The sequence below is a fragment of the Tenrec ecaudatus genome, chromosome 18, assembly GCF_050624435.1.
Source record: "Tenrec ecaudatus isolate mTenEca1 chromosome 18, mTenEca1.hap1, whole genome shotgun sequence".
NCBI lineage: Eukaryota > Metazoa > Chordata > Mammalia > Afrosoricida > Tenrecidae > Tenrec > Tenrec ecaudatus.
This window is the reverse complement of record NC_134547.1, coordinates 70,433,677-70,461,513: the sequence shown is the minus strand read 5'-3', so window position 1 is coordinate 70,461,513 and position 27,837 is coordinate 70,433,677. Positions and strand designations below refer to the sequence as shown.

At 55.2% G+C, this 27,837-nt stretch overlaps 1 protein-coding gene across 1 annotated transcript in view; it reads right to left on the bottom strand.

Annotated features, from left to right (window-relative positions):
- Nucleotides 1-20,873: 20,873 nt before the first annotated feature.
- The window catches only part of GAN (gigaxonin), a 49,008-nt gene continuing 42,044 nt past the window's right edge, over nucleotides 20,874-27,837 (bottom strand). The window contains exons 9-10 of the mRNA XM_075536802.1: nucleotides 25,612-25,721; nucleotides 20,874-25,531 (exon numbers count right to left, since the gene is read on the bottom strand). Coding sequence (XP_075392917.1) covers nucleotides 25,350-25,531; nucleotides 25,612-25,721 — 292 coding nt within the window. The 3' untranslated portion in view covers nucleotides 20,874-25,349. The remainder of the gene's footprint in view (nucleotides 25,532-25,611; nucleotides 25,722-27,837) is intronic.

Below are 27,837 nucleotides of genomic sequence, written 5' to 3'. Positions count from 1 at the left end.
TTTCTTTCTCGGAGCAGCCAGTGGGTTTGAACTGCTGACCTGAACGGTTAGGGACCAAAGGGTAACACACACCACCACCACCAAGATTCCACAGCGGGGCGGAGTCACAGCGGTGGCAGCGAGTTGTGAGGAGTGGGCCCTCCCCGGGCTAGCCCCAAAAGGGCCAGCAACTGGGCACCAAGCCTTCTCTGGAAATTCCTGCCAGCCTGGAAGACCATGGGCATGGGTGCTCCTGTGAGCTAGCATGTAGGACATGGAGCCCACCCGTGCATGTGTACGTGTGTGCATGCGTGGGGGTTGCACACGCTCCAAGCAGTGCTGCCAGCTGGCCTTGCGCTGGGTGTCCCAGGGAGGGGCCGCCATGAGTCAGGGCTGCCGCACCCTCCAGAAGGCTGCTGTCCGCCTGCTGGAGCCAGACGCAGACCCTGCGGACTGTGGGTGGGGCCCTGAGAGGGGAGGGTGGGGAGGTGCACCAGCTTGGGTGCCGGGCCTCGCCTCTTGGGAGGGGTGAGCTGGACGTGGTGCTTGGGGAGCAGGCACATGCTATCACAGGCAGGTCACTGGTCTTAGCTCCGAGCCAGGGATGGGGAGTCAGACAGGGGCAGGGCCCAGGGATGGGGACAGGGAGATGCCCCATCCTAGAACTGGACGGACCAAATTCTTTCCCTGTTTCCTGGGGGTCCTTGGAGTCCATCTGGGCGCTGGAGGAAGACCAGGGCCGGGGTGGTGGTGGCCGGGTCTGATCTCGGACTGGGACTCTCCATGGGGAAAGGGGATGAGCAAGTGGGGGTGGGGGCAGTGGGAGCAGGCCCCCCTTCCTGGAGGGTGCTGAGTAAAGAGGCCAGGGTGAGGTGGACAGGCAGGCCGTTTGAACCAGGTGACCCGAGCATGTGCACGTGTGGGGTCATTGGCGGTGGTGGGGGTCAGATGACCCTATAACAGAGAGGAGGCCCACGTCCCCTCAAGGACCAACCAGCCATCCACATGAGGAAAAACCCTCTTGGACACACTAGGAGGTTTGGAAGAGATCCGACTTCACACATGTGCGCCCCCTTTGGAGTTCACAGAACTTTCCAGAAGTAGAGTCGCCAGCCATGCGGTGAGTGGAGGCGAGGCCACTCTGTGCTTTGCTTGGACTTTGATCAAGCGTTGGTCACCAGCTCAGCCAGTCACCTCACCGATGGCCTCACTGCCTTGGCTGGCTGAGTCACCCCCTGCCCAGGCACACCTATGGCTTCAGCCTTTCTGGCGCGTGCGCACACACACACACACACACACACACACACACACACAAACACCCCACACACACACCACGTGGAGGGCAGGGAGGGTGGGTGCTGGGGCTGGGCGGGCCCTTCAGTTTGGAGGGAGCCGCATGTCTCCAAGGCCACCTTACCTGGGACAGTCTTCCTGTCAAGCCTGTCCAGTGGCTGCCCCACGTTGCGGTGGCGGCTTGGATCTCCCTCGTGTACCTGCGCCCCCACCTGCATCCGGCTAATGGGCTGTGCCCCCAGATGCTCCCTTTGAAAGGGGAGTGCTGACTGAGAGTTCATCCATAGTGACCTCAGGGGCTGGAAGTGGTTTGTGACCATTTGCCTGTCCCCTGCCCCGCCTGGAAGAAGAGCTCATTGCCGGGAAATGAGTCCGGAAGTGGGGATGAACTGGGAAGACAGGAGTCGGAAGGCTGTCCCACCCTCCAAGATAGTGCCCCCAGGTGGGCGATTGAAGATGGACCTTCCCTAGGACAGGTGGGTTCTCAGAGGCGCCCCAGCCAGGTCAGAAGGTACAGGGTCTTGAGGGGAGTAGACTCCCTGGAGGGTCCAGCACCAGTCTTGGGAGCAGCGTGACTGTCTTCCTGGGAGGAGGGAGAAAAGGCACTTCCAGACTCATCCCGACAGAGCCCTTGCTCCAAAGCCCTTTGTCGGCCCCTACTCCTCAGCCCCAGGCATTGATGAGGGAGCAGAGACCACCCACAGGGGTGTGCTGGGTCCCCACACCAGGAGGAGGGCAGCCTGGGGCAGCTGGCATTGGCCCAGTCACCGGAGGCCTGGTAAATCCTGTTAAGAAGCTTGAACTTAATCCCAGTTTATGGGAGACCTTCCGTGAATGTTAATTCACATTTTACAAAGGGCTGCCGGGCTACAGGGAGATGGTGTGAGGGAGAGAGGGGGGGGGGGAACTTGGGTAGCAGGAGTGGGGAAGAGGGTGGTGGTGTGCATGGTCACGGGGCGGGGGTGGGGGGTGGGTTTTGAGGGTGACCCTGGCTGTCTGAGGGAGGGGTGGTGGTGTGCATGGTCAGGGATTGGGTAAGAGGGGGCCCCTATCTGAGAAGGGAGCAGAGTCCTGGGTGAACAAAAGCAGACAGAACAGCACCTCCTGCTTGGCCCTTCTCCTGAGCTGGTCAGTGCCCACCTGGCCTTCCCAACCCTACCAGGTGCAGGCCCAGCTGTGGCTACTCCCACTGCAGGGAGCAGCCGAGCTTGGGCCTTGCTAAAGCCTCATTGCTGCTGGGACTCGAGCCTCAGGGGTGGAGGGTGGGGGTCCTGCAGCCCAGTGTTTCCACTTACCTCTTGGGAGTTTCTAGAACCTTCTAAAGGGACTTGAGTGTCATTGGGTGGAAGAAAATGCCTGTCTGGATGTGTTGTTTGCCTGTGGGCTGCTAGCGTTTGCCTGTGATGAAGGACAAGCTTGGGTCTGCGAGACTCTCCATTCAACCCAGTCTAGAAGTAGAGGGAGGGGTCTCAAACCTGGGAGGGGCGGTGACCTCGGTCCCCCCAGCCCTATGTCAGGCCTTCCCCGTGCACTCAGCGCTGCCCAAGGCTCTCTGGGCCTCACTGGACGGAGGAGGGCAGGCCGGCCGCCCCTCCCTGAGTCCTGCGACTGGGCCCAGAAGCTCCTGGGGCCCTGGGAGCCGAAGCCGGCTGCCTTGGTCTGCCTCGCCCTCTGCCGGGCGTCTACGGGATCGCACTCGTCGAAGAAGCAGAGCTTGGGACCCCGCCTCAAGGCAGGGTCCTCTGGGGCTTGTGGGGACCAGGGTGATGTGAGAAAACAGCCCATCACGGATTCCCTGGGCCTGTACCCAGGGTTCAACACAGCCCACCTCTGCCATAGCACAGCCGACAGGCTTACTGACTTATTCCACGATTGACCGATGAAGCGAATGACCACTTTGGTCCCGTGTTGGGAGTCAGCCTGGAGTGGGCTCTGACCCACAGTGACCCCACTGGGAAACCCTGTCCAGTCCTGCGCCCTCCTCACAGCTGCCCATCTGTCTGGTTGAGGGTCTTTTCCGCTGCCCTTCCACTTTACCAAGCGTGACGTCCTTCTCCCGGGGCTGGTCTGTCCTGAGAACATGTTCAAAGTATGTGAGACAAAGTCTCTCCCTCCTTGACTCGAAGGAGCCTCCTGGCTGCACCGTTTGTTTGTTCCACGGTACTTTCAATATTCTTCCCAACACCATAACGCAGAAGCCGTGACATTTCAGAAGAGATCGCCAGGCCTGTCTTCCGAGGTCCATCTGGGTAGCTTTGAACCACCAACCTTTGGGTTGGTAAGCCAGCAACGGAACCATTTTTTGCCTCCCATTATTAATAGACGTTGCTTACGGAGCTGTGATGATGGGCCCCTTGCTTCGTTATATGGCTTAACTCCAACCCTTATGTGGCAGTTACATCATCTCCTGTCAACTTGAGTGAAGGGGTGGAGTCTAGTCTGTCAATCAGGTCATAGCCAATCATGCCTCTATGTGGGCGTGGCCTTCTCCTGAGGATTCTGGGAACTCCTGTCTTCCTCCCTGGAGGATGGGACACTCTCTCTGCTTGACATTCCTGTTGCCAAGCCACGTGGAGCTAGAGCCCTGGGGCTGGGGGAGCAACGCCAGTGCTGAGATGAGATGCTTCCACCACCACTGGATCCACAAGACTTCCCACTCACTGGCCTGTGGTCTTCCTGCATTCGGCGTCATTGCATGTGTTGCATGAGTCTGAAGAGGAATTTATAGACTGGTACCAGACTTATGGGCTAATATCGGGCTTATGGACTTGATCTGGACTGGGCTGTTTTCTTAATATACAATTAATCTTTGATATGAAGCTCTCTCTTACATATATGTCTGTCTCTGGATTTGTTTCTCTAATCTACCCGGACTAATATAACTTACACAATCAAACCCATTTTTGAGAGGAGAGAACTGAGGCCGCCCCAAAACTGAGTCCCTAGCCCAAAAGCCACACAACACAACTCTTGCAAGGGCTGAGCCAGGACACAGGCCCTGCCACTGGGTAGGGATCCTTCTCTTGCTACGCAGTGAGTGGGGCATTCTAACCTGGGCTTGTGCGGGCCAAGCAGAGGGGCATCCGTTTCCCCTTCCGTCCCTCCTGGAGGTGACTCTCTGGTGGCTATTACTTTGGAGACCCCACTGAGGAGGGGCTGGAACAAATGCACCCTGAGTGGCGGCAGGACTGTTGGGTGGGGCTTGCCTGCTGTGGTGGGAGGAGAAGCCATTCTTCGTCTCCCGAAGGGCAGCGGCCTGGAAGTGGCTGAGGTGTTGGGTGAATCACAGCCGGGTCAGGGCTCCGTGAGATCAGGAATGCTGATTCACAAAAGGGTCATTTCTTGGCTGGGAAGAACGGCTTCTTCCAACATCCTTTGAAAACAAATCCGTCTCAGTCCCTGGGGTGTGTGGCCCGGGCTGCTGGCCGAGGGGGCTTTCCAGGAACCGTCTGTGGGGACCTGGAGGCTCCAGAGGAAGAAGGGCAGCCCCCGCTCTCGCCTCATTCTCCAGGACACCCCGCTGTTTCCCATCTGTCTCCTCCCCAGCCGTGTGGGAGGTGGGTGCTCATGCACCCATAGACATAGCAAAGTGAATGAGTCACCTCCCAGGACTTGAACTCAGACTTTTCCAACTCCAGGGCTCTTCCACTTTGACTTCCAGATCTTTCTCCCCACCTCCGTGTTTTCACAAGGCCGGTTCCATCCCCTCCGGCAGCGATGCTCAGTGCTTACCTGCACAAGCTGGGGAGGCAGCCTGTCTGGGATTTAATCCTGGGCCGGCCACCTGAGAGTGTTGAGCCAATGACGTTACCTCTCTGAGTCTCCGTGTCCTCACCTGTAAAATGGAGGTGATCTTCACACCTCCCTCATAGGGTTCTGCGAAGAGGGAATAGAGCAATGTTTTCCGACACAAGAGCCTTCATGTCTGGTCCGAGATAAATGCTTAATCCCCACGGGTCTTTACTCCACATTGGATCAGTCAGCAGCCCCGGAAGCGCAGTGGGTAAGCGCCTGGCTGCTAACTGGAAGGCTGGTGGGTGGCACCCACTGGGGGCTCCTCGGGAGAAAGACGAGGCTGTCTGCTTCCATAGAGATTCACCACCTCCGAAGCCCTCAGCCCTTGGGGTGGTTCTCGTCTGTCTGTCCTACAGGGTAGCTGTGACTATGCATGGACTCAGCAGCAGGGGGTCGGAAGTTTGGGGTCCCCCTCTAAGAGGTTCTGGTTGAATTGGTCTCGAGTGGGGTGATTCTGGAGCCACCTCCCCGGGGATGCTGACGTGTGGCTGGAAGTGAGAAGGTCCAGGCTGGAGCCTCAGGTCAGGGCCACTGGCCTGAGCATGGGCCCGGGGCACACACAGAGGCCCCCCGTGAATGACTATTCCCCGGGGGTAGGAGGGCAGTCATCCACTCAGACTGAGGCAGTCACCCTGAAATGGAGGCAGGCTCTGCCTGTCCCGTCGCTAAGACAAGAGTGACGTGTCACCACAGCCAGCCTCTGAGCCACCCCCAAGAACTCCCATGTAGGGGCCTGCCCAACTTCCTCCAGGAAAGATCCAGGGAGGCCACCAAGCCAAAACCTAAACCCGCGTGGAGGCCAGCTCCTTGAGACCCCCAGGGGAGGGCAGAACTGCCCCTGTGGGATTTCTGAGGCTGTAACTATGCATGGGAGCAGAAAGCCTCATCTGTCTCCCTTGGAGCAGCTGGTGGTCTCAAACTGCTGACCTTGTGGTGAGCAGCCCCACCTTGTAAACCATGATGCCACCTGGCGCCACTCCTATTTGCAGTTCCAGGCTGCCCGTCTCTTCCGTGTCCCTCAGGCCACTCTCCAAGGACTGCCCACTCACTGCCGTCCAGCCCACTGTGACCCATGGCGACTGTGTGGGACAGGGCAAATGGCCTGCTGTCTTTACAGAAGCAGCCAGCCGTGGCCTCCCACAGAGTGGCCAGCGGGTTCCAATCACTGACCTTTTGCTTCTCGGCCATTCTCCAAAGGAGGGTAAGCCAGTGCTGCCTGCTGGCACCGCCTTGACCAAGGACTCCACCTGCCCGGGGCGCTGGGCATCCGGAAAGGCCTTGAGTCGGAGTGTGGGAGATGGGCTTCAGAGAGCAAAGGCTCCACTGAGTAGTCCCCCCCTCATTCACGGATGCCTCCCGCCCCCAAGGCTCCTAGTCAAGGTTTCCAGTTGCTGCTGCCCGTGTGATCCCGCCTAGATGGTTCTCAAACGAGGCTGGTGTTCAGGGCAGGCGTTCTTGACGTTAAGCTAAACCACTGTTTGTTCTAAGATGAGCGCTGCAGAGAACTGGGGTCAAGGTCAAGGATGATCTCGGGCAGTGGTCTTCGGGCCTCAGGCATCCATTATGGCCCCAGAAGGCTAGCGTCCACGAACGTTAGAAATTCTGCATCTCGTTTCCCTCCTCTTGATCAGGGAATCTTCAGTCACTACGTTTAGTAATGGTAGCTGGGAACCACCCAGTTTTTCCGGTCTCGTGGTAAAGAAAGCAGTTGTTCATGAAATCAGCTAGCCACAGAATTCACATCCTCGTTCTCACCTGGACTCTTGTCTGTGGCCTGTGTATCTGTAGGGTTTTCCAGAGGCGGAAGCCTGGGAAGTACACCACTGTTGTTTCCTTCCCAGGAACCTCTGGCTGAACTAAAACTCCTCATATTTTGGTTGCTAGCTGAGCACATTAACCATTTGTACCACACTCATGTACTTCGGGGGTCCCAGGGATGATCTGGAATGGAATGATCTATCTGAAACAGCACCTTGGGGAAGGAAGTGAATCTAGGAAACTAGGTGCTCTGGGGACTTACATGTCCAGTTACTCATCCTTTCAACAACTCTTTACTGAGCACCTGCCGGGCCTTTTAACAAAGTACTAGGAACACGACATTGCACGAGACCGACAAGATCAGGAGCTTAGGGAGCCAACCTTGACCTGAGCGGGTGGGGAGGGGAGACCAGCAGCAGTCAGCTAGCACAAGCTGTGGGTGACCCCCTGTCACCAGGAGAGGAGTGCTGGAGAAGGGCATACTAAAGCAGAGGGGCAGCTAAAAAGAGGCCCCATGACGAGACGGATGGACGCGGTGGCTGCAACGTGGTGGCTCACCCATGAGACCAATTGTGAGGACCGGGCGGGGCTTCCTTCTGTTGGACGTACGGACCCACTCGATGGCATCTGGCAATGGCCACCACCAGCTACCTGTGCGGAGCAGGGAACACAGAGCCCAGGCTCTTCATGGCAGATGGTTCTGCACACTTCACTTGCTTTTGTCCTTGGTCTGGGCCAAGCAGCACCCGCCCTCTCTCAGACGCATCATTCGCTTCTATCACACACATTCCCTCGCTCTCACACACACATTCCTTCACAGAATGCTTCTTGTAGTGTGAAAACCTTTCCCTGAATTTTCATTTTCTTACAAATCATTTCATTGGGGGCTCTTATCACAACCCACCCATCCATCCATTGTATCAAGCACATTTGTACCTAGGTTGCCATCATCATTTTCAAGACATTTTCTACTTGAGCCCTTGGTATCAGCTCCTCATCTCCCCCTCCCTCCCTCATGAACCCTTGATGATTTATAAAATTTTTTTCATGTCTTACACGACTGCTGTCTCCCTTTACCTATTCTATTCTGGGGGGAGGGGAGGTATATGCTGATCATTGTGATGGGTTTCCCCCTCTCCCCCTGCTTCTTTCCCCTACTCTCCTCTTGTTATTGGTCCTGAGGGGTTTATCTGTCCTGAATTCCCCGTGTTTCCAGCTCTTATCTGTACCAGTGTACATGCTCTGGTCTAGCTGGATTTGTTAGGTAGAATTGGGGTCATGATAGTGGGGGGGCATTAAAGAACTAGAAGTTGTATGTTTCATAGGTGCTTACTGCACCCTGACTGGCTCGTCTCTTCCTTTTGAACCTTCTGTGAGGGGATGTCCAATTGTCTACAGATGGGCTTTGGGGCACCACTCCGCAGCCCTCCCCTTCACATCAATATGATTTTTTGTTCTGGGTCTTTGATGCCTGATCCCATTGACACCTCATGATCACACAGGTTGGTGTGTTTCTTCCAGGTGGGCTTCTCAGCTAGATGGCCGCTTATTTATCTTCAAGCCTTTAAGACCCCAGATGCTATATCATTTGATAGTTGGGCACCGTCAGCTTTATCACATTTGCTTATGCACCCATTTTGTCTTCAGCGATCATGTTGGGAAGGTGAGCATCACAGAATGCTGGGTGATTAGAACAAAGTGTTCTTGCATTGAAGGAGTACTTGAGTAGAGGCCCAATGTCCGTCTGCTACCTTAATACTTAACATATAAATATATGTACATAGATCTACGGTTATCTATAAATATATTTACATATACACATGCTTGCATTTACACCTCTATAAATGACCTTTGTCTTCTGGGTCTTTCCTCTGTTTCCTTCTTGTTCCCCCATCATGTTCGACCTTCATTTGGCTTTCATTAGTTCCTCTTGGCTGCATTGCTACAAGCCCCACCAGGCATCCTACGCCCTCCTCATCATCAATTTTAGATCACTTGTCCCTGGGTTTACTGGCTCCCTCCTTCCGTTCCCCCTTCTCTTCTCCCACCCCCCTGAATCATCAGCCCCATTGTTTTCTCCTCCAATGTTTCACTTTCACAGCAGTGCCCTCATGCAGTATTTGTCCTCTGGTGGCCAGCCAGTGTCCTCCTGCAGGTCCTTCCCTGCTGGGCAGTGGTCTGTAGACTCATCGCTCTTCTTTCACACTGCGAGGGAGCCACTGGGCGTCTGCAGCGCACTGTAGTCATCCTTCCTTCCACTGATGAGCCTGTAAGTTCTATCTTTTGCTTTGTCGCTGCGGTCACCGTGGGTGTGCATCTATCTATGTGTGTCACGGCCCATCTGCCTGTAAGGGACAGACCAAGCTGGGGGTGGGGGTGCTGCTGGGCCATGTGGTAGTTTTACTTCCAACTTGTTCCTCAAAAAACCAAACCAAGCTCACTGCCCCGGAGTGGATGTCAACTCCCAGCGACCCTATAGGACAGGGTAGAACTGCCCCTTTGAGGCTTCTGAGACTGTCATTGTTCACAGGAGTAGAAAACCCATCTTTCTCATGAGCAGCTGCCAGTGGTTTCGGACTGCTGACCTTGCTGGTGGCAGCCCAAAGAGTAACCGCCACACCACCAGGGCTCCTTCCAACGTGTTGCAGGAAGCACCGCATATCGCTTTCCAGCGGCTGCACCACATACACGTTCCGGTCTCTCCACACCCTCATGTGCAGTTGCTCTTCTCTGCTTTTCTGAACCGGGCTATGCACGCTCAGGTGGGGTGGTAGCTCATCCCTGTGCAGAGTTGCAGCTCTCTCCCCAATGGCTGCTGATGGAGCACACATCCCAGTACGCTGCATGTGGCCCCTCCAGTCCTCCGAGGGAGTCGGAGGAGAGAAGTCCTCCCTCAGGGGGTGACTGAGATGTTAAGATCCAAAGGACAAGCGGCCACCAGCGGGGGGAAGGGGGGGCACGTGAGAGGGGAGGCAAACAGCATGGGCCAATGCCCTAAAGTCACCAAGGGCTTGCCCTCACCCAGGGACAGAAAGGTGTCTGGGTTTGCGGGGAAGAGGTGTTCAGGGCACAACATGGAGCTAAGGACTGGGTAGGGGACGCCCGACCGGGGTTCAGAGGCTGCAGGAAGGAAGCAGGTCTTTGTCATCAAGCCACTGGGCAGCAGAGGACAGGTGTAGTGGGGGGTGGGTCTCCAGGGAAGAGGAAGCATGGGGGAAAGGGAGGGTCTTTGGGCTTCGGTGGTTGAGAGGGGCTGGCCAGTGAGGATCGGCAGGCTGTCTGTTGAAATCCCTTGTCCTGGCTGTAGGGGAAGGAAGCCTGGGAGCCTGGAGACCATGGACCCACGGCTGCAGGCTCTGTGGAGGGGAAAGACCCAGCAGTTCAGATCGAGGGAGGAACAGGAGCAGCAAGGTTGGGCGAGAGAAAACCGTGGCAGTGTGGGGCCAACTCTGGAAGCAGGTCTGTCATCCCCACGGTGTCTCAAGAACAGATGGTTCTCCGCTCTGGCTGTCCCTAAGCCCCGCTCTTCCAGACACTTGACACTCCTGTGTTAGCTTCCTCTGGCTCGTGGTGACAGGCCCACAAGCACATGCACTACAACACGCGTGTTGCCCCGGGCCTCACTGGGCTAACACCAAGGGTGGGCAGGATAGTGGGCTTTCTGAAACCTCTGGAAGGAGACCGTACCCGTCTTTTATTGTTCTTGGTCGCTCACATTCCTTGGCTGGTGGCCCCTCTCCCCACCTTCCAGGCCAATGGTGCAGCATCTCCCAAGCTGTCTGCCCCCATCATCCCCTTGCCCTCTGTTTGACCCCCTCCCTTACAAAGACCCCGTGTTGATGACCTTGTCCACCCTAATAACCCAGGATCGTTCTCCCCACCGCAGGACCCTTCATTTGATCACCTCTGTGAAGTCCCCTCACCTTGCGAGACCATATACAGGCTCCTCTTGGGGATGAGGAGGTAGATAACTTTGGGGGCCAGTAGTGGGCCTGCAGAGTGAGGGGGTCTGCTCTTTTCCTGCAGTGTTGAGAGCTTCTCAACGGGAGCCCCCTGGGCACCACTAGGCTCTCTGGCCGGGCTGTGACCCTGGTGTGGGGGGCACTGTGTCCCAGCGACACAGAGGCAGCACTGGGGATGGCCTGTTGTAGGATCTCGGGCTCAGAGGCCAGCAGACACACTGTGGGTTCAAATCCCACGCAGCCTCAGACTGCGGCTTCCAGACCAGTTAAACAATGGCCGTGAGCCCGCACCATCTGTGAAGTGAGAGTCGCCGTCCCAGTCGCAGTCTGACTAGGTTGTGGTGGTTACAAGTGGTCAAGGGCTCATTTCCCAGAGGACCTGGGGCAGGGGGCGCCCAGTAGAGGGGAGAGCGAAGGGACTGGCACCCCAGGAGGGCACACCCTCTGTGGCCCTCCTCCCTCCCTGCTTGCCCGCAGTCACACTGCCTCTCTGGCGATGCTGGAATGAAGTTGGTTTCCCCTTTCCTGGCCCTGGCTGATAAGTATATCCTGTGGGACAAAAATATGCCCGCCCTTGCCGCCAGACTTCACCCTGCCTCCTTCCCCGTGCACATCCAGAAGAAACAGGCCCAGGGCCACCTCCCCACCTCACCCCACCCCTTCCCTCCCCACGGGCTGGAACTGGGAGGGGTTGTTATTGCAGCTGGGGAAGGCGAGGTTTTGCCAAGGCAAAAAGGAAAGCAAAAGGGGGCCCTTGGTGGACCTGGGCTGAGCACCCACACCTCGTGAGCCCAGAGACAAAAGCTCACTGACCGTGGCAAGGCCGGAAGGGAGTAAAGGCTCAAGCTAGGGGTGGAGGTGCACTCAAGTCCTCCAGGCTGCCTCAGACCGGGGCTCGCTTAGAAATGCTGCCTGGAGACTTTCCCAGGAGATGCTTCTCCATGTCTGGTGGCTGTGGGGGAGACCAGCAGACCAGCCACTAACATGGAATAGGACACACCTTGGGGTCCTCCTCCGGGGTCAGCTCCCCCCACCCCAGTCCCACCCAGGGTCCCTGGAGGGGGCTGGGTCTGTTGACGGGCCCCTGGGTGGTTTCCACCTTAGGGCAGTGGTGAGCAGAGCACATTGATGTACCAGCATGCTTCGGTCTTCTTTCCCATCTGTCCCATTTGCTAGGGGGCGGGGCTGCTAGGTCACAAGGTCATCCTGTCCCTTTCTGGGGAGCCACCCAACTCTTTCCCACAACAGCCGCCTCCTGGTTGATCCCACCAGCAATGGGTAAAGACTCCAACTTCTCATCCTTGTCAATATGTTACGGCTTTGTGCTGCCTCCCGCCTCCCCCTCACGTCTTCGGCTCCTAGTGGTTGTGATCAGCGAAAGTGAGGACCCCCCTCCCCACTCCCCGTGAAGTGACCAATACAGGAGCGGCAGCAATGGGCGCAGGCATAGCGAGGACGAGGCTGGCACAGGGGCCGGGCAGGGTCCTGCTCTGCTGCCCGTGGGTTTGCTGTGAGTCAGAGCGGACCGAAGGACATCTAACACCGAGCCTCGGGGCAGAGCGCCTGCGCCTCTCTCGATGTGCAGAGCCCGACCCCACGGGCCCCTCCTCTGCAGTTTTGGATGAGAAGGGGTCCCAGGGCTGGAGTTCTTCATCCCCACCGAGAGCCGAGGAGGCGCTCCCCCAACAGGCCATGGGTGATTTTATTGGTGGTGGGTGCTTGGCAAGTATGATTTTAAGGAAAGATTTCACTATCTTTCCGTATTTCCCACAGATGGAATCCACTGCAGAACCTTTGGTGCCAGGTCTTTTACTTCCATGGCATCGGTGTGACTTCTCCCCGTGGGAGGCATGTTTGAGCATGGAGACGTGGCAGGCACAGAAAGAGGAAGGCCACAGGTGCGCAGGCAGCCGGCTGCCCACAGGTAAGCAAGCCCATCTTCCATCTGCCAACCCCACCCCACAGCTGTTAATACTGGTGAGCAGGACAGTTTTCTACTCCCGCAGAGTTACGGTCTCGGAAACTCACTGGGGCGGTCCTGCCCTGACCTGTAGGGCGGCAACCAGTTGGCGTGGACCTCGTGGCAGTGGGCTGAGGATAAGAATTAAAAACAGTTGGAATGCCTTTCCCGGTACACTGCTTTATTGGGTTAATGAAACAGCATGATGTTGATACATTTTGCTCGGTACCCTTCTAGAAAACATTTCAAGTCTTAGATGAAATTTTAACACACAAAGCAAAATTACTTTACCATACACAAATTTCTGGTCAAAATAACGACACTCTTCTGTTTTCTTCCTATTATAAAAGCCAGGCAGTACAAACGACATAGAAAAGAGCAAACACTGTCACTGGTCCTTGGTGTGAGAGAATAGCACGGTAGCAGTGCGTTCCCCAAGCACAGGCCCTGTGCTTGGACAGGAGTTGACCGCAGGGTTACCCGCAATACACGGACGCATGTAAACGGAGAAGTGCAACTTGCCGTAGGGACGTCCACGCAGGGCTGTCGCATCACTCCTCAGGGGAGTCCTGGTTGAAAATGACTTCACAGAGCGTGGCTCCACAAAACACAGGGGCCAAGGGAGGGAGGGAGGGAGGGAGGGCTGTGAAACGCCACGTTTCTATGTCAACGAGCTAACACCGGTCTCTAAGAACAACGACAAGCGGGGAGGGAGGGCTCACAAGTTGCCACCTTCGGAGCTTCGCTATCTTAAATGTTCTACGTAGAACAAGCCCTGTGTGTGAACGATGTGTGTGAATGATCAGGAATGGCTCCCATCGCCCAGCCCAGCTTTGTGGGAGTTCGGGGTACTTGAATCACACACAGTGCAATGAGCTGCGTGGATGGCAGAGGCATGCATCAGAGGGCTTGTCTGGTGACTGCTCAGCTCGGAATCCCACCAGACGGATACTAGAAGCTGTGGGGTTTGCGTTTAGATAGGAACGCTCTACGTGTACAAAGCTTGACCACGACAGATGAGTGGGTTGACCAGGACGGGCTCTGTAGCCCATATACAGTGTCCTGATGAGTAGTAAAGCGTCCATACGACCAACCGAGTCCGCCAGACACTGGTTCTTAATGCGGGTGAGTCACCCTTCGAGTGCCTGGCACCACACACGCACCCACAGGAGCGGTAGTGGTCATCTTGCTGGGCCAGGGCCTGATGTAGAGCATGTCCCCGACGTTGGGAGAGTCCACCTGAAGTGAGCGTCCTTGTCTCAGGCAGGTTTTCTCTCACAGCAGAGACCTGCCTCCGCAGTAGGACACAAGTGGCGGTGCACGTTCATAGCATGGCGCTACGCTTGCCTTCATCCACTGAGAGCGACAAAGCCCGCCGGCCCCACTGACGCCGGGACGCTGGCTGCCACCTGCTAGAGGTGCTTCTGTAACTGGGGAGCGTTGTGAAGTATTGTCCGTCTGTCTCGGACACTGCTGAGTCTATGTGTGTGCACCATAGAACCGGCTGCCCAAAATTTCTCTGACAGTCATGATTCCGTTCCTATGGCCGCCACACCTCGCAGGTGTGATCGATTGGAAACAAATCGAGTATCAAGAGGCCACTGGTGACGATGGGGAGGGCTTCAGGGGCCACCGACAGAGGTCATGTGGGGAATGAGTGAAAGTAGACGGCAGCATCCCTCCAGCAGGCCCGGCCCACCGAAGACCTAGTCAGCAAGCCTGGCTAATCAGTCTGTGTTTCTCCCAAGGGAAGGCCAGCTGATCCTGGTAGACGGACCCGACGGGTTGGGACGGGTTCTGCTTTCCTGCACCACTGAGGGCTCCGTGGGAAAGAGGTCACGCACTCCCAAGAGTGGAGGGCTCCTTGGTCATGTGAGCTGACGACAGCTTTTTGTCCCACGTCCCCGCTCTTCCGTGTGTTTTGTTTTACAAAGCAGAGTCATATCCAATGAGCCTATGCTACATTAATAAGCCTACATTTCTAGTTGCTTTTGATATAAAAATTCCTTTGGGGGAAAATATGAAGAGCCAGTCTCTATTGTTACTATAAACAAACCATTCCTATTTCTGACCTGAACTCTCCGTCTGGGCTGTTTTTCACTCAGGACCCAGGAAGAGCAGAGGAAGAAGGGGTGTCTGTCTGTCGGCGCTGAGAATGCCAACTGGAGTGGGGAAGGACAGAGCAGGGTCCACTGGGGCCTCCCGACAGGTGGTGTGGGCAGGCAGCACACAGCATTAGGTCTCGCCGAGTGCAGAGGGGACCCCGGCCCTGGGAGCTGTCCGACCCCTCAGGGCCCACATGGTGCCCAAGGCCGGGGCTGAGGTAGTCCCACATGGGGCCTGGGTGCTCCTCAGGCACAGCCACCGGAAATCCCTTCTTCTGCGTAGACAAGAGCCCCAAAGCCTCAGAGCAGAATGTGGGGGGCTGGCCTGGGTCCCACACAGGCGGGTCCAGTTTCTCCTTGTTTAAGTGGTCCTGCCAGCATCTGAGTGGGGGAGCTGCTTGGCCTTGGGGTCTCTACTGCACTAAAACAGGGCAGAGGGGGGAGAGGGGGGCACAGCCCGGGATGCTCCTGGCCCTCCAGGGGCTGGTACCCGGTAGTGTGGGCACCTGGAGGCACCAAGGCCCACATCAGGAGCGCCCAGCATGCCTTTCCCGGCACACAGTGAAAGATCTAGACACGTTGCAGGCCTGCGGAACCACTAGACTTTTTTGTGTGTTTAAAAGTTTCTCCCAAAGACCTAAGTCAAGCAGTTAGGGCACCAGGCCCTGTGGGAACATGGAGGTGCAGCGCCCCCCCCCCCAAGGGCTTCCCCCCCAACTCCCCCGGCAGGCTCTGCGGCTGCAACAACAGGCCATCAGGAGTGTGAAGAAGAATGTGGGAGGGGGCGGGCCACACAGAGACCTCTAGAGGCCCCAGGCCCCGTGCAGTGGGGCCTGGAAGTGGCTGGGCTGTTAGGTGGCTCCCAGCGCATCACATACAAGGGCGGCAGCAGGCACGGGCGCTCCACTGGCGAGAGCCGAGTCCTCATGTCCTCACGGCCGCCCTTACCTTCCTCCCACCGGGCTCTCTCCCTCCCACTGTCTCCCTGTAGCCTGTGCTTGGACCGGGAGAGAAGAGCGAAGCTGTCGGTGGTTCCCATCACTCTGCCAAGGCCGCCACCTTTGTCTAGAGGCACAGAAAGCCCTTCGCACTTCTGAGAACTCCGAACGCAAACTGTGTGGCTCAACTGCCTGCTTTGAAGTTACATCCACATTAAGAAGCAGAGCTTTGCCTGCTCATCTCCGAGATGTAAGAAGGTCTCACTTAGGTGCTAGGGAGATGTTACAACCCTAGCTATTTCAGGAAGGGAAAGGCAATCCCATTTGGGTAAGAAGGTTCTAATCGCTCTTAGAGGATTTACTTAGGCCAATTCTGAATCGGGGCTTTCTCAGTAACTCGGTGTTCTAACTTGCGTATTTTAGGATGCTTGCGCTCATCTTGAAGGAGCCTGCGTGTAACTATGAGAGTTACAGAGCGGAGCTGGAATTTAAATGCTAATCTAAATATCAAGAGCGAGTTGTGAAAAGATGGAGAGGCCCTGGAAGCACAGCGAGTTAGGCATGGGGTGCTAACGGAAAGGTCAGTGGCTTCAAGCCCAAGAGAGGATGAGGCCGGCTGCTTCCACTATGATTCCGAGTGAGGGAGGGGCTCCAGAGAGGTGGTGAAATTGCATGCTCTTTCCAGCCTGTCTGAGGCCCCTCCCACATTCATGTGCATCTCATTGCGAGTGCCTCCCGTCCCCGGGGTCTCACAGGAATCTTTTGGGGCCTCCCTTCTCCTGTGTCCAAGTTCAGGATCAAGGAACCCAAATGAAGGACAAAGCAGAGGCCCTGCAGCCAGAGACACAACCCCGGGGCATCCTCCCTGGGCAGTGAGGTAGGGCAGGTGTTCACAGCCCTGGGACACAGAAGTTGCCTGTGGGGCTTCCTGCTGCTTCCAAGCCTCCCCCCCATCCCACCCCCCATGTCTTCCACAGCCTAAGGCATCTGGACGTTGGGCCACTGCTACACCCCCACAACCTGGACGACCTAGCTGCTTCAACCAAGGGCCAACTGCGCTTTTCAAATGGCAGTTTAACTACTAGGCTCATCGTCATCATCGTTTCTCCTTGGGCCACCGAGCCCCCAAGGCCTTGGGGGGAATTCTAGAGAATCCCCTGGCCATGAAGCAAAGCCACGGTTCTCACCGGGTGGGCGGGGTGGGTCTTTCATGTGTGAGTAGGCATCCTCCTGCATGTGGGAAGTGGAGGAGGAGGAGGAGGAGGACACTGCCTGTAACTGCACCCACAGGCCACACTGGTCAGGGCAGACAGTCGTGGCAAAGCCACTGCCCAACTCTGCAGTTAAAGCTTACTTTCTGGGCAGGCCTGTCTCTACCTGCTAACTCAGAGCCCGGGATAAGTCAGACAGGTTTGCTGTGTCCAGCCGCCCTCTCCTGGGCACGCCGCTCCAGGGACAACCCTCTGCCAGGCCTCAAAGGCGAGGTCTCGCAGGGCAGCCGAGCCTGCTCCCAGGGAGAGTCCTGGGGAAGAAGTGGAGGCAGGAAAAGCCCATCTCTGTGGAAGGCCAGGAAACGTGAGGGGCAGGCGGATGGAGGGACGTGCCCTGTCAGGGCGACTCCTGAGCTGGCAGCTGACCTGCTCGCCGACACTGGCTCCCGCTCTGACCTGGGCTGGGCACCACCGCCCTTTCTGCACTCCCCACTGCCACCATGGGAGGTGGTACCTCTTGTTGGTCTCCTACAGGCAAGAAGCTGAGCCTCAGGGTTCTCGGAGCGCCTGAAGGTCTTCAAGCAGCGAGGAGTTGAGCTAAGGGGACGCCGGCGCCAGGTGTTGGCTCGGGAGAGCGTATGGAACACAGACAGGTGTTTTCCTCACAATAATTAGTCTCATGAAAACTGCGAGTAGGAAATACGTGTGTCCTTGGCTAACTACACCTGGGGTCACTCGGACATTCCTTTACTCTGAAAAGCACAAGCTTAAAAGGAGTCTTACTCATGGACAAGGAGAGCTCCCTCGACACAGCCTATGGTACTTCAGCTTTGCTGAACGGGCTGGGTTTTCAGAAGCAGGCCACTGAAGGCCTCCACTCAAGGTGGCATGTCAAACTGGGCCTGGGAGGAGCAGTTTGTCCACAAGGACTATGAGCCTCCCACCTTGCTGGCCAGGCAAGCTGTCCCCGGGGGAGACAAGGCACCCAGTGGCCCACAGGGTGAATCAGACGAGTCAACGTGGTCGGCCAAGCCCATGCCTGTGCCTATCAGCTCCTGGCAGGCTTGTTTTAAAACCCTGGGGCCCTCAGCTCTGTAGGGGAGAGAAACTGACTGGGGAGTCCATCGGCTCATCCAAATAGAGCACAATCTTAAAAATGCACTTAGTAATAGATCTTTAAGCTGCTTACGACATAGCACCTTGCAGAAATTGAAGCCCCAGGAGTCTGAGGTCCCAGCCCTGGGTCAAGTTACAGACAGACTAACAGACGTTTCCTGTGGGATCCCAGCAGGGATGGAGACCCAGCCTTGTATTTCACACGGCTGGTGTGTGGGACACCGTGCCTGTCTACAGTACGGTGACTCTCTCTGATGAAGTTCAAGTTGTGTTTCAAGTCATCACTCCGCAGCAGCTCTAGGAGAATTACGGTTCCTCCTGGTGCAAAGTGCCTACTGAAGGGGAAGGAAAAACAAAAACAAAAGAAGCAGCGGGTTGGGAACTACGCCTCAGAGAATTGTATTCCTCAAGGTCGAGCACTGCTTGCTTCCAGGCTTTTGTTAAAGGACAGAGTGTGTTGAATTCTTCTCAATTGGCTGGGCTTCAAGCACAACACCACATAATGAGGTAGTGAGAACAGAGTTTTTCCTATCGGCACAGAGAGCGAGGGAATAAACACATCCAATTAAAGAGGAAACGCAGTTAAGCCCGCGGCACACAGTGCTACGGAGACCAAGCTCTCGGGTGCGCCTTTAGGACGCTTCTCAGGGACGGAGAACAAGGTCCTTTGAGGGCCCAGACTGGGGTTCTTCAAAGCTCTGAGGTGCGACTGGGTGTCTCCCTGGCTGGAGTCGAGTAGAGTGAGGATGGAAGAAGCACATCAGCCGGTGCGAACGGGAGGTGTCATGGAGACTGAGCAATGGGCATCAGAAGATTCACAATAAACAGTAAACAAACAAACAAAAATGCATTGGTGAGAATGGCGGGGGGGGGGGGGGATTTGAGCGGAGACCCAAAGCCCATCTGTGGACAATGGAACATCCCTCCACAGAGGGGTGGCAGGGAAGGGATGAGTCAGTCAGGGTGCAGTAGAGCACTGAGGGATCATGCAATATACTCTGATCACTTGAGGCCTCCTGAGACCCCACTATCATGACCCCAGTGCCGCTTCCCACTCCGGACTGGACGGGAGCATGTGCATAGGGATAGGCCAGAGATAAAGCTCACGACACATGGAACCCAGGAACAGGGATGGGAATAAAGATACCAAAAGGGTAAGGGGAAGGGGGGAGAGGTGGACAGGAAGCAGGGGTACCGATCACAATGAATGGCACATAACCACACACCCCCATCCAGGGGGAAGAACAACAGAAACCAGAGGGGAAGGGAGATAGTGGTTGGTGTGAGATTTGAAAATAATTAATTAACAATATTATCAAGGGCCCATGAGGGTTGGGGTGGTGGGGAGGAGGAAGGGAAAAAGATGAGTTGATCCCAAGGGCTCAATGGAAAGTAAATGTCTAGAAAACGATGGAGCATCTGTACGAATATGTCAGAAACAAGTGATGTATGGATTGTAACAAGAGTTGTAAGATCCCCCGATAAAATGACCTTAAAAAAAAAAAAAGAGTGAGGAAAATCAAAGGTGTGTGGAAATAAGCAGTCCGAAGCACTAATGAACAGCCCAAGCCTCAGTCTCCATGGTCCTGAGACTGGAAGGACTAGATGGTGCCCGGCCACCACAGTAACCACTCTGAAAGGGATCACCATGGAGGGTCCTGGATTAGTTTGGACCTGAGCTCAGCCACACGAGCAGCAGAGAGGCCCACACAGAGCACAGTGAAACTAGGGAGGTACACATGTGCTCCTGAGCTCGAGGGGAGGGCAGTGTTTGCCAGGGAGGTGGCAGGAAGAGAGGGCTGGTCCACCGTGGGCATCGCAGTCAGTAGCAGGAATAAAACTGAGGCTGACCTGTTGAATGGAAAACCAGCCCGCTCTCTAAACGTTCACCTGTCACAATAAAAATAAATAAACAAAAGGAGAAAAGGAGGCGGTACTACACGTCCTGAAACAGGGCTCTCATAAATGAAGAGCGTGCTCTGACCAGAAAGAACGACGGCCCGCACAGACTTCCTCGGCATCGAGACGTGTCTGAGCGGCTGTTCAATGCCTGGCTTGCATCAACCAGCTCCCCCGCCCCCTCCGTTCAAGCAGGGTGTGCCCACTCCCCGCGGGCGGCCACCCCTTCCTTCCTGAGCCTTGGCTCCGTCCAGGAGCAGTGACCTCCGGAGGTGAGTGCAGTTTGGTTATCGAGTAAGTAGGAACCGGAAGGCCGACAACGTCTGGCCGTGAGGAAATCAATGACCAAGAAAAGTACACCTACGCTCACGTTCCAGCTGAGGAGCAACTTCCTTAGATTTTAGCTTAGAAAGAAGAAAAGGCATTTCTCACTAGCTACTCGGGCGATGGGTTGAGCTATCATTTCCGCGGCAGCGCAGCCGTGAGGGAAACGTTAGGGAAGAAGTGAGAAAGCACAAGCTCCTCTCTTCAACTGTCCCCAGGGGAGCCACAAGTCAGACTCGGAATGAGCGCCGTCAACATTCACCGGACAAACTGAACGACCACAAGGAGATGGAGGTGGACCTGCACTTAAGCTTTAGATAATAATAGAATTACTCCTGACAAAGACGGTTTTCGAGAGTTTTACCAGCTGGCCAGCCGGAAACATGGAAATTAAAAAATCAAGCTTTCAGTGTTACTGCGAGCTCGCTGCCACAGACATGACAAACACGCAGCCAGAGTTCAAGTTCTTCCGGAATGAGCCCACCATGGTCGCCCCCCCCTCACCCCCATCCCTCACCCCGCCAGGTCTCCCTAACTGGTGGGGTTCTCGGCAGTCCCTTACTGCCTTACTGATTCCCACGCCGTGTGAGCGCAGTGGGCAAACGAAGCCCAGCTCTTCAGGAGGAGGAAGCGCTTCTCCCTCAAGCAAGTTGACCCTGTCCTTCCTACAGCGTCCGTGAGCTCTGAAGTTGTCCGGAGAAGCGGCCCGGGCTCTTCCAGCCGTGCACTACATCACCGGGGACGACTTTCTGAGGCAAAAGACAACACGTGTCTGCCTAGAGAATGAAGCGATGGGGCGGTCAGCAGGACAGCGAGCAGAGGACCCACCGGTCTGCTGGACCTGGCTCCTGGCTTCTACTCATGTCCAAAGTGAGCTAGCCAACCGGCGTCTGCGTGGACAGTGACCCAGCGCCACAGAGCGGGGCGGCCCAGTCATGCCTTCTGAGAAGACTGCGCCCCATGTAAAAGTAGGAGATGCGATCGAACCCAACGGGATGGGTCATACACACCATCAGGTTCTCACAATCCCACAGGGTTGGACGCCAAGCGCGCCAACCTGGGTCCTTCTCATTGGAAACCCAGCAAAACCAGCCCTCTTGGAGAGTACGTTTCAATCCACAGAAGAAGAGTATCACTTTGATTGATCATAAGCAGAATACATTCATTCATCATACACGCACTGCCTGCCTACTAGGAGCCCAGTGCAGCTAGAGCTGACCCTTCCATCCTCCTCCTGGTTCGGTCCCACCAGAAGTACACGCAGCAGCCGCACACAGCAGGGCGGGAAAGCCCAGGGCAGGCGGGGCGACAGTGGACAGCCTTCTCTTGTGCTGTGGTCCCCTGTGCCCCAGGCCAGAGCAGCCTCCCCCTTCCCTGCCCTGGGGAACTGATGCAAAGCGCCACCTTGTTCTCTGACCCCCTGACCTCATGAGGCCTCTTTCTGAGCCGGTAAGCAACGTTCTAGAAGTTGCTTTCGTGCTTTTAGCACCCTTGGGAAACTTTTCAGAATCATGAGTTTGAAAGCCAGTGGGCCACGGGAATTAATTTATCTTTCTCTCGAAACCTAATTTATGACCCAGGAGTTACGTAATTTTCTCAACAGAGAACGTTTTACCCATCCACTGCTTGGGGAAGACCCCCGTAACTTACACGTTATAAAAATGGCGCTTCCAGACCCAACAATGAAGGAAGTACCAAAACTAAAGTGGTAGTGCATTGAAATGTAACACTGTACTGCTCAACATTCTCCAAATATCCTTTTTGGGGGGAGGAGGGGAAGGAGCTGCCTAGTTTGGGGAAAAACATAGTCAATGATGAGCTATCAGTTCCTCATAGTTATGTTGACAACAAACTAAGCAAAACTTTACATTTGGAAATTTCTTAGGCCAAATCTAAATTCTGCTTTATTTAAAAAACCTATTACCGACTAGAAACGCAAACACCAAGTAAAACTTATTACAAATACTTCATTATTTACACAACACGAGTTTAACACAGTCACATAAACTGAAGGTTAGCAGGCTCAAGAACGTATCAGCAGCACCAGGAGACAGTAATATGTGGAGCGTGGAGCCACAATGCAAAACGTCCACGTCTACAAATGGACGTCCCCGGCCCAGAAGCCACACAGACACACACCCACACACCCACTCACTCATTTGCTTTCATACTTTTTCCTCTCGTAGGTATGTCAAGACCAAAACCAAAATATGGAACTTCATTTAAACACTTCCCCGCCCCCAAATATTAAACACTTAAACTTTGAAAAGTAATTCTATTTGGACATATGCGGGGGCTTCAAAAAGTGTGTGGAAAATGGAATGAAAAGATAGTGGAATTTCTCCATGAATAAAATAAATAAATAAAAGATAAAAATAAAACATAAAGGAAGAGAGAAAGAAACGTGCCTTAGACTACAGCCTAGGAGAGAACCTTGGAAACTTCACCGGCTGGAACCTGAGACAACTTTCCTTCAGTTGGGAGACCATGCACTTCCCCCCCAGAACCTGACCTAACAAGGTGAAGACTGACCCTCAGCAGCCCGTTCCCACGTGCAGCCGGTCAAAGTACCGGACGGAGACGCTGTGTCGGGAACCGATGGTGCTCGAGGCACAGGTGGAGGGTTACAACACCAGGCTGCATGAAACAAATTCAGATTCCTATCATGGTACTGGAGCAAGTGCAACTCACAAAATAAAGCAAAACTCACAACTGAGTTCGGAACATCATTAAATTAAATATACTCATATACTTCAAGACAGCAGTTTTGTACTTATTGGCTACATAAAACACGTTTTGGCACGCAGCAGCTATGTGGCACACTGAGCTCCTACAACGGGATCTAACTTCTGTGGCTACAGTGTCCGTGGACTGACCAAACCAGCAATCCCTGCAGCCGTTTGATCCAGTGAACAGACCGGAACCTACAGGCACCGAGTGTTCTGTCCGCGTGGGACCTGCTCCCCACTGGCTAGTGCTGAGGCGTCTCCCGGGGGGGCCTGGTGCAGACTGGGTGACCTGCCCCAGAGTCCCAAGCGAGATGTGCCAGCACTCGTGGCCGGCACGGACCACCAGCCCCGTGGGCTGCCCTCCACCACAGCTTCGGACGCTCGGGTCTGTGTTCTGCAGCCTCGCTCGCCGAAGCAAGCGGCTTCCTCAAAAGTGACTGTCTACTGGCGAGACGAACCGCTGCTTTCTCTGCTCCGAGGAAAGCACACCCGCGTGCGGTTGGGGAGACACGGCACGGCGTCAGAGGGAAAACCTGGCTCGGGCTCCTACGTCTCCTGGGATTGAATGGCAGGAATGGGGACAGACTGGCTCAGTGCTGCTGGTCTACAAAATAAAACTCAGGACTTCTCATCAGCACCCACCCCCCCAACCGCACCCCGCACGCGGCGCGCCCTGCGGACGGCATCTCTCAGCAGCCCTCGCGGTGTCCCGGAAGCGACCTCGGACGGGAAGAGGAGATACAGCAGTGCGAGTGGGGCACACTGCTTTCCAGTCACGGGTGTGAGGCCCTAAGCGATGTCTCACACGCACGCTGACAGCACAAAAGCGGATTCCATGCAGGAAGTTTCTAGAAGAAACTCCTGACCTTTAATTTACAGCCAAAGGATATGTTTGTATAGTAATTCATTAATAAAAGGGCAAAATGCTACTTCTTAGAGCTATAGCCTAAGGGGAAGGAAAAAAACGTAGAAAACAAGTAAAAAGGAAAATATTCTATAGTAAATTGCCTAGAATTTTGAGTACTGCATAAAATTCAAATTATGAAGTCATCAAGCCTTCTGCAGCCCCTGGTTTCACACTGGCGGTACAGGTGAGTGGAGAGCAGATGCTCTCCGCAGTAGACACTACAGTATTTATGGACGATGAACCTGCTGATAACAGGCAGGGTCGAGTGGGTTAAGAAAGGTGCCAAGGAGGGAAAGATGGGAGGCGTTAACACCCGCTCTCCTCGGAATAAGATGAAATTAAGTTGAGGTAGTTCATTCTACCGGCCAAACTTTACTCGGAACGGAGTTTGTCTAAAACTCTTAGTAGCCAGTGACCAGCTACCAGGTGTCTAACACAGGTTTGCACCAAGACCCGCTTTCCAACCCGAAGCAGCCAAAAGAGCAGGCTGCGTGTGCTTTGAGAAGATTATTCTTGATGCATTTTTGATCCCCGTATATTTTATCTGGAGTGTCGGTTGGTTGGTTTTTACAGTCATGCTGACTTTATATAAGTCCTTGGACTCAGGTCTGTCTGTATGAAATATCTGACTTGCTAAGCAACTGCCTATGTATCACAAAGGTTCTGATCCACTGAGAGGGAAGGAGGGCACGGCGCAGGATCTTCCCTGGTTCCCTCTACACGCACCAGGTGGCTTCCCTGGGGGGCCCCCCCTGCACCGTACTGTACCCCAGAACCGAATCACTCCATCACTGAGAGCGAGTGCTCCGGCAGCACATGGTGTCCCTTTAGCTCAGTCCCCTGTAGTGGCATTTGAGCGGGCCTCTTTCTTGGGACAGAGGGGTGGGAGTAAGTGGGAACAGGCGGGCTGGCATCCCATCTAATGTTTTAGGCACACACCGAAATTTTCTGGGCAGGGCCTGGCATACGACCCCCATTCCCCACCCCCAAGTGCAGTAGAAGGGTGACCTTGGCCGGTCTGTCTGGCTATGTGGGTTTGCATATACGGATGGTTGTCTACCAAAGCCATGTACTTGAACACAGCGTCAGGCAGGCAGGAGTTCCTGTCAGGGACAGCGCCCCTCAGTAGGTGGACTTCACCATTGGACATCACACTAGCTCCCCTGCCGGCTTCCGAGTGACGAGCCCGGCCTCCTCTTGGGTAGTTCTCAGGGGTCTCCCACACAAGTGCTGGAGCGCGAGCTTGGAAGCAGCAACAAGCCACCCACGGGCCACCTGGCCCGAGCGCAGCACCCGGAGCCCACAGGCTGGCTGGAGCGCGCGCCGCCCCACCAGAAGGTGGTGCCCCGGTGCCCGTGGGCCAGGCTCTCCCCTCAGGGTGAAGGCACGCGGATCCGGAACAGGCCTTGCTGGAGCTGCAGGCGGAAGAGCTTGCAGTTGGCGATGCGGAGGGCTGCGCAGCCCGTGCGCCGCAGGTCGGAGGGCAGTAGCGGCTTCGTGTGGTGCCAGGTGCCCGTGCTCCTCTTGAACTCTCGCACGTAGTCGTAATTGGTGCCTGGGACACGAGTGGAGGCAAAGGTGAGGCCCTCTCTAGGCCTCGGGGCCCTGGCCCAAGCCACCGTGGCAACCCCTTACCTGTGTCGAGATCTCCAATTACGTAGATGCTGGCCCCGATGGGCACGGCCCCGTACACGAATGAGGAGCTGGCTGGGATGCACAAGTTCTGGTCGTTCAGATAGATCCACCTGGAAGCAGACGGTCGAGGTCAGGGTCAAAAGGGTGACACACATAGCAGGGCAGCGTGCGGTCGCTGACAGGCTGTAAAGATGGCCACTGGCTCCTGGGGGTGGGAGGGGGCTCCTTCCACCAAATGGAAACGATGGGGGCATGAGGAAGGCACCCGCTGAGGGGGTGATGCGAGGCCAATGGGCTGGGAGTGGGCAGAACAGGTCTGCCCCCAGGGGACCCTCCTGGGCTGTGTGCTCAGTGACCCTGGAGTAGCTGCTCTTCCTTCCCTGCTCTCACTCCCACCCTCCAAAGGCACTTCCGAGGGAGACTGGGGCACAATTTCCCACTGGATCTGGAGCAGGGGTCAAAGAAGACAAGGCTCCCAGCTCCTATGGAGAGGCCACGGCTGGGTGACACGAAGCCGAGTGGAGATAGAGCCAGGGAAACGCACGCAGCTATGATCGTCCCCGGGCCACAGGGCCCATGGGCCCCCGGGAAAGGTCTCAGAGGCCATGGACACAAGGCGGCAGGTCCGCACGGAGGGAGGCAGCCCACTTGATTTGGGGGATCCAACTGAAGCCGTGAGAATGGCTGAGGCCCCGGGTGGCTGTGGCTCCCAAAGCTCTTCTGGGAGGTGAGAAGAGACTCCCAGTGAGAAACTGGGTCTGTGTCAGACTAGCTGAATGTTCCCGTGGCAGAGATCTGAGGGTTTTCTATAACCGCGACTTCTCTATTCTCCAGCTGTCCTGGGCCTACTCTCTCTAGAAACTAAACACTTCCCCTCCTTATCCCCAAATGAGACCAATGTTTCAGAACTACTGCATTGTCAATACTCTCGACCACCTTCATGCCGAGTGACAGACACCCAGCTACAAAGTGAGACTCTGACTAAGCCTGGGCTCAGAGCGCTCATTTGGTGGGCCACATCAACCGCTCCCATCTCCCAGGGTAACAACCAGACCTGACTGAACTCGGAAAGCAGGACCTTTGGACTCACAACAGTTCTTGGCCTGCAATCAGCCACATATGACTGGTACCCACTAAGCATGTACATGACTGATATTCATGATCATTTTTGTCTTGCAGGGTCATAGGTATGATTGGGACCTATGGCCCTGCAGGAAAGAAAGCTGTTTCATAGAGTTTCTCAGGCTGTAAATCTTTATGCGAGCAGGGTACCTCCTTTTATCTCCTACAGAGTGGCTGGTGGGTTTGAACCATCAACCATTCAGTTAACAGCCCAACACTCAACAATCTCCACCATCAGGGCTTCTTGTTCAACTGCCCCAAATGTTCACAGAGCCATGTTGAGCTGCAGGGAGAATGGGAGCCAGCCTTTCAGTTCAGCTGGTGGCACTGTCTTTGTATCAAGATGTAAAGCAGCAGCCCAGGGGAACCACTGTGCCGGTGGATCTGCTGGGTTGGGCTGGGTTTTCCAGGGGCCCTGCTTATATAGCGGGTTCAATGCTGCACTGGCAACAGAGAGGCTGGCAGTTTGAGTCCAGCAGCAGTCCCTTGGGAGATGGGTGAGGCTTTCTACTGCTGCCCAAGTCACAGTCTCAGAAACCCGGGATAGGGGGGAGGGGGGGTTGGTGCAGTCTGCCTCTTTCCTACAGGATTGTTTTGAGTCCAAATCGATTTGACAGCAGTTAAGTTTTTGCTTTCCACTTGGGCTAGCCAAGTAGTTAATGGTCAGAAACAAGCTCGATAACCAACAATGCTGAGACAAAAATCACTTAGGAGGCACTAATGATCCTGATTCTACTCCCCAAACCAAACCACTTGACTTGCTGTCAAGTCCATCTGGACTCACGGCGATGCCAGGTGTGTCTGTCCCCAGGTTTCATGGCTGTGGCTTTTTGTGCGCAGTTCTGCAGGTCTCTTTCTGAGCGATCTCTGGGTGGGTTTGAAATGCCAATCTTTCGGATGGTGGTCAGGAGCATAACTCTTTAGGTCACCCAAGGACTCCATCTATCCTGATTCTCCACTAGCCTCTTTTCTACTTTAAAACTGAACTTTGTTTAAATGCCAACTTAGATACTTAGTTTACATACAGTGTGAACCTTCTGAACCTACTTTGAGCCTATACTTTTCAGTGTGCACTGGCAAATGGATATATCTGTCCAACCGACA